Consider the following 6,859-nt stretch of genomic DNA (forward strand, 5'->3'; position numbering starts at 1 on the left):
AGATGAGCAGGGACCCTGGGCATCTTTATTTTGGTGTTTTTCAGAGTCAGTAGAAAGGCCTCTTTAGTGTCCTAAGTTTTCAGAACTGTGACCTTAATTGACCACCGTCTGTAAGCTGTTAGTGTCTTAACGACCGTTCCACAGGTGCATGTTCATTAATTGTTTATGGTTCATTGAACAAGCATGGGAAACAGTGTTTAAACCCTTTGCAATGAAGATCTGTGAAGTTATTTGGATTTTTACAAATTATCTTTGAAAGACAGGGTCCTGAAAAAGGGGTGTTTCTTTTTTTGCTGAGTTTAGTTGAACTACATATCTCATTACTCTCCAACACTACCTGTAACCATTCAATTATCATTTTATGATCTGGTAAGTGAAGTAATTTATTACAATTGCACATGCAGTAAAGAAGGGAATGACCATATATAAGACTCTAATGTATATCCCATTACAAATGATAAAGGGATTTTTTTTTAAATGATGCCCCTCCATGTTACTCCAAGTACAACTTTTTATCAATGGTAGCAATTTCTCATTTGTGTCCTGGTTTTATTTTGCAAAAAACATGGATCTCCTTTGTTAATTCTTGCATGCAAGATGGCGCCAACAGAGATGGTCATCTCGCTTCAGRTCTTTAGAAAACTATGCAGTTATTAGTTTTTTTTATGAATTATTTCTTATTTGTTAACCCTGAAAATCTCAAGTGTTATTACATACAGCTGGGAAGAACTATTGGATATAAAAGCGATGTCAACTTACCATCATTACGAACAGGGATACGTCTTTCCCGAAGCGAATCCTTTCTTTGGACCTCCACCCTAGACATGTGATCTTATCCCAGAAGCCGACCCAAAACAACGCGGTCGCCGCAGGAAAGACATACGGAGCGGCCTACTGGTCAGACTCAGAAGGCGAGCACACCATCCACCTCTTCCGGGCATATTACTCGCCAATGTCCAATCTCTAGATAACAAGGTGGACGAAGTTAGGGCACGAGTTGCCTTCCAGAGAGACATCAGAGATTGTAACATTCTCTGTTTCACAGAAACATGGCTCACTCGGGATATGTTGTCAGAGTCGGTACAGCCACCCGGTTTCTTCACGCATCGCGCCGACAGAAACAAACATCTCTCTGGTAAGAAGAAGAGCGGGGGTGTATGCCTTATGATTAACGACTCATGGTGTAATCACAGCCACATACAGGAACTCAAGTCCTTTTGTTCACCCGACCTAGAATTCCTTACAATCAAATGCCGACCGCATTATCTTCCAAGAAAATTATTTTAGATTATAGTCACAGCCGCCGTAGCCCTTGTTCTCCTTTCTTCTGGATCATTGACTATCGTCGGAAATCAACTTCGTGATGCATACAAAGCCCTGCCTTCCGAAATACCCGACTGACATTGACTCCATTTTTGCTCCAGCTGAGTACAGAAACCTAAAACAGGAATGCTCCAAACGTTGCTCAGGTGTTTAATACCAACTGTGGTACTGACAAGTCGGATTTCCACGCTGCAAGATTTTGCTGTTGTCACATGGACTGGATATGTTCCGATAGCCCCCGAGAATACATGACATATATACGCTGGACTACATTGTAGCGAGTTATTAAGCAAGATGCATCAGTGAGATGTCGTCCGTCTATACCGATCCCGACACTCTGTGACCTTAAAACCTTCCCTTAACCCAAACCACAGATTTGATGGCAACCAAAAAGAACAGGAATTTCACCGCGGAAACTGAAAGCGCGAACCACTGATTTTTTATTTTAATCATGCCAAGGGGCGACCGGAAACACGAACAACCCGAATATACAACAATGCAGCTCTTTTCCCTCTGCAAGGCAATCGCCGAACAACAACAATCAAACAAGGCAAAAGGACAAAGTGTCATTATAGAGGACAAAGTTAATGAGTCGCAATTCAACGGCTCAAACACGAGGACGTACCCATGTGGCAGCGGTTTCTACAGTTCAATTAACGGATCTACAAAAGGAAAACCAAAAACCCCGTCGTGGACACGATGTCTTGTCCCAGACCAAGAGTAAACACACCTTCTTTGCTCGCTTTCGGACAATACAGAGTGACCACTCACACAGGCCCAGAGCGCTACCAAAGCTTGTGAGCTCCTTCTCCATGGCCACGTGATAAAACATTTTAATATTTAAAGTGTTTAACCTCGCAAGGCTGCCTCCCAGACGACCGGCATTCCTAGCCGCGTCCTCAGAGGCTGCGCAGACCAGTTGGCAGCCTATGTTTACGGACATATTCAACTAATCCTTCCCAGTCTGGTTGTCCCCAATGCTTACAAGATGGCCACCATTGTTCCTCCCAAGAAAGCTTAGGTAACTAACTAATGACTATCGCCCCATTACACTTCACTTCGTCATCATGAAGTGCTTTGAAGACTTAGTCAAGGACACATATCACCTCCACCCTACCTCGATACCCTTTGCCCACTCCCAATTTGCTTACCTGCTCCAATAAGGCTCCATTGATGATGCAAATTCGCCTTGCAATGCACCACTGCCCTACCGGGTTATCCCCTCATGACAGGGATACGTATGTAAAGAATGCTGTTCATGACTACAGCTCAGCATTTAACACCATACAGATACCCTCCAAACTCGTCATTAAGCTCGGAGACCCTGGATCTCGGCCCCGCCCTGTGCAACTGAGGTCCTGGACTTCTGAGGCCCGCCCCCAGTGTGAAGGTAGGAACAACAAAAAATTTCAAAAAAAATAAAAAAACCAAAATCATTAAAAAAAAAAATAAAAATAAAAATTAAATAAAAAAAATTATAAAAAAAAAAAATTAAAAAAAAAAATATTTAGAAAAAAAAAATTTTTAAAAATCTTTTTCAATAAAAAGGATACAAATAAAAAACAAAACAAGAAAAAAAAAAAGCAAAAAAAAAATAAAAAAAAAAAAAATAAAAAAAAATAAATTAAATATAATAAATAAAAAAATAAAAAAAAAATCAAAGACAATTAAAAAAAATTCCCCCCCAAAAAAAAATAAAAATCATTTTTCTAACAATTAATCTCAAAAATAATTAAACATAAAACAAAAAATAACAATTAAACAAAAAAAAACAAAAAATAAAAAAAAAATATCACAAATCCAAAAAATTATTAAAATTATAAAAAAAAATTTTAAAAATAAAAAAAAATTGTTAAACAAAAAAAAAAAAAAAAAAAAAAAAAAAAAAATAAAAACAATAAAATTCCAAACAAAAATAAAAAAAAAAAAAAAATTAAAAATTCAAAAAAATATAAATTTAATAAAAAATCAAATCAAAAAAAAAAAAATAAAAAAAAATATAAACAGAAATAAAAAAAAAAAAAAAAAATAAAAAAAAAAAAACAAAAAACAAAAATGTAATTTAAAAAAAAAAAAAAAAATAAAAATTATAACAACATAACATAAAAAAAAATTAATTCTTTACAAAAAAAACTAAGAAAAAAATAAAAACAAAATCCTATTTAACTCCACCCTGTACTCCCGTACTCCCTTTTCACCCATGACGCGTGGCCATCACGCCTCCAACTCAATCATCAAGTTTGCGACGACACTACAGTGGTAGGCTTGATTACACAACAACGAGACGGCCTACAGGGAGAGCCTACAGGGGAGGGTGGTGGGCCTTGGTTGTGGTGTGTGTCAGGAAAATAACCTCTCACTCAACGTCAACAAAACAAAGGAATGATCGTGGACTTCAGGAACAGCAGAGGGAGCACCCCATCACATCGATGGACAGTAGTGGAGAAGGTGAAAGTTTAAGTGTTCCTCGGCGTACACGTCACGGACAAACTGAAATGGTCCACCCCACAGACAGCGTGGTGAAGAAGGCGCAACAGCGCCTCTTCAACCTCAGGAGGCTGAAGAAATTTGGCTTGTCATCTAAAACAATCACAAACTTTTACAGATGCACAATCGAGACCATCCTGTCGTCGGCTGTATCACCGCCTGGTTGGCAATTGCACCGCCTCAACCGCAAGGCTCTCCAGAGGTAGTGCGGTCTGCACAACGCATCACCGGGGGCAAACTACCTGCCCTCCAGGACACCTACAGCACCGATGTCACAGGAAGGCCAAAAGATCATCAAGGACAACAACCACCTGAGCCACTGCCTGTTACCCCGCTATCATCCAGAAGGCGAGGTCAGTACAGGTGCATCAAAGCTGGACCGAGAGACTGAAACAGCTTCTATCTCCAGGCCATCAGACTGCTAAACAGCCATCACTAACATAGAGAGGCTGCTGCCATCATACAGACTCAAATCTCTGGCCAATTAAATAAACGGACTTAATAAAGGTATCACTAGTCACTTTTAATATGCCACTTTAATAATGTTTACATAGAGGTATCACTTGTCACTTTAAATAATGCCACTTTTTAATAATGTTTACATCCTACATTACTCATCTCATGTATATACTGTATTCTACACCCATCTACTGCATCTGCCTATGCCATCGCTCATCCATATATTATATATATACATATTCTTATTCATCCCTTTACATTTGTGTGCATTTGTGTGTAAGTGTTGTTGTGACTTTGTTAGAATACTTGTTAGATTTTACTGCATCGTCAGAAATAGAAGCACAAGCATTTCGCTCTACACTCGCATTAACATCTGCTAACCGTGTGTATGTGACCAATACAATTTGGTTTGATTTGCGTAATCTGGGCTGAAGAATAGCTTTAAGTGAAATGCCAGAGGTATTTTCTGGTCCGTAACACTGCATGCTGCAGCTAACTGTTCTTTTATGGCAAGTCAGAGGAAGGGCATGTTAGGTAAGATGTAAGCTGTTCATATTGAAGCTGATTTTAGTTCTACTATTATGTTAATCTTGTAATATTACATATTTTTGTCATATGTAAATGTAGCAGAATTGTATCGTCATATGATTTTGAACTGTATAAGGAGAATGATTGTTGTCAATTATTCTTTATTGAATTAACTCTTTTAGTGGTATTGTACTAAATACACAGTGCTTGACTTGGACTGAACTGAAATAGGTGCCGGTACTCAATTTGGGTGCCGGTACTATTTATATTTAGGTGCAGGAACTCCATAATACTTTTGAAGTAATATTCTATAAGAGGAACAGGACTCAAGCAGTAGAACATTTGAGATGCGGTACTCAGCTCCGGTGAGCTTCTGCCCAAGTCAAGCACTGGTAATGAACATTTAAGTAATAGTAGTAGCTAGGATATGTAGCATTAGTGGAGGGAGTCTGCTGTGTTTTCTGCTGAGGTGACTCTTGGTTCTCTCTTGTCTTTAGATACCAGCCTGTTGATATCATTCAACCAACCAATCATGTATTGCCAGCCTCATTCGGGGATTCTGATTGGCACATTGTCACAGGCAACTCTTTCCACCCCCAATGAGTCCTCACGTAGAAAACCCTCACAGCATGAGCTGGAGAAACAGAGAATGCCAGGTGACTATTCTTTCTTCTCTTCTAACCCGTTGTTAAGACTGACTGGCGTCCGTGCCTTTCTTGTGTCTCCCTTTTTCCCCTTTTCTCGCTCTCCTTTCTTGCAGAGCTTGACCTCCTGCGGCAGGAGCTGAACAACCGCTTCCTGGTTCAGAGTTCAGAGGGTGGAGCCGGGGGCCGTCCTCCGCGGGGTCCCCGCTGGCCCCTGTGTCACTCCTGAGGGGAGAGTTCACCAACACCAGCACATGCATCAGCACCAACACACCCACCAGCACACCTTCACGCCCTTCCCGCCCAGTCTGCCCCCCGCACCCATCATTCCTCCGCCCACCGCACCCCCCATGGTGCGTACCCCAGCCAGAAATGTGAGGATAAGTAAAGCTCCCATATAGTACTTCAACCCCCTCCTCTTCCTCGTCCTAGTCACCCCAATTGCCAAATGCTCACCCTCCTCACAACCGATAGGGCCAGAGCCTGCCCTCCTTCCCCACCCAAACATTTGCTATCCATTCCCCCTCTGCTGGTTGGGTCTCTTGGTCTTTTGCATATTGTCACAGGACACTGTAACAGTGCATTTTTACAGAGAGTTGAGGAACAGGAGGCAGGGGCACCTAGTCATCACTACAGCCCATATAAGGCTCCAACTAACCCGTCATCTCCCCGCCACAGTACACATGTTTGTAGTGGTTCATCCTCAATGCTGAAACCAGACATAACACAGGCGCCTGCTGCATATAATACTACAGTATATAATAATAGACATTATGCTTTTGGACCAGGGTTTTACATTTGCATTAGCCTATATAGAGGGCTGAACTTCAAAAACATTACAATGCACAAAGGCTCACTATATGCCCCTTTCCTTTACAACACAAGGGAAGCCTGCCCAAACCAACATACGCCAGTACAGTTGATTCAATGTATTCATCATTCTCTCGATGAACATGACATTTTTTGCCCTGGAACAAAGGAGACCGATTGAAGGGAGTGTTTTTATTGTTTTTCTTATGGATCTGTTTGAAATGTTTTTGAATGTTCTGATTTCCCTGCCATGCACCAGAAAACAAAGGCCTTCCAACAGATGTGTGGCGTGACTGCCATGCACTGGGGGCTAATGCTCTCGCAATGACAAATTCAAAGCCTGTGGTTACACTCAATGACTTCATTCCAGATGAAAGGGAAGTGACGTCATTCGGACTGTTTTGATCATGTATAATAGCTTCAGTGCCTTTTTAACCTGTATCAGGCAGCATCGAGTGTAGCCATCGAGTCAGCCATCAAGTCAGCCCATCGAGTCAGCCATCGAGTCAGCCATCGAGTCAGCCATCAGCAGTTCAGCCTATCGAGTCACTATCGAGTCAGCTATCGAGTCATCTGTAAGCAGTCAGCCCATCCGAGATCACTATCAA

At 41.1% G+C, this 6,859-nt stretch overlaps 1 protein-coding gene across 1 annotated transcript in view; it reads left to right on the forward strand.

The window, feature by feature from the left end:
- Positions 1 to 6,859, forward strand: part of fbrsl1 (fibrosin-like 1) — a 531,885-nt gene that overhangs the window by 511,250 nt on the left and 13,776 nt on the right. Inside the window, 3 exon segments of the mRNA XM_070436990.1 lie at positions 5,558 to 5,614; positions 5,617 to 5,676; positions 5,679 to 5,815. Of these exon segments, the coding sequence (XP_070293091.1) occupies positions 5,558 to 5,614; positions 5,617 to 5,676; positions 5,679 to 5,815 (254 nt within the window).

The sequence above is a fragment of the Salvelinus sp. IW2-2015 genome, linkage group LG33 (genome assembly GCF_002910315.2).
Source record: "Salvelinus sp. IW2-2015 linkage group LG33, ASM291031v2, whole genome shotgun sequence".
NCBI lineage: Eukaryota > Metazoa > Chordata > Actinopteri > Salmoniformes > Salmonidae > Salvelinus > Salvelinus sp. IW2-2015.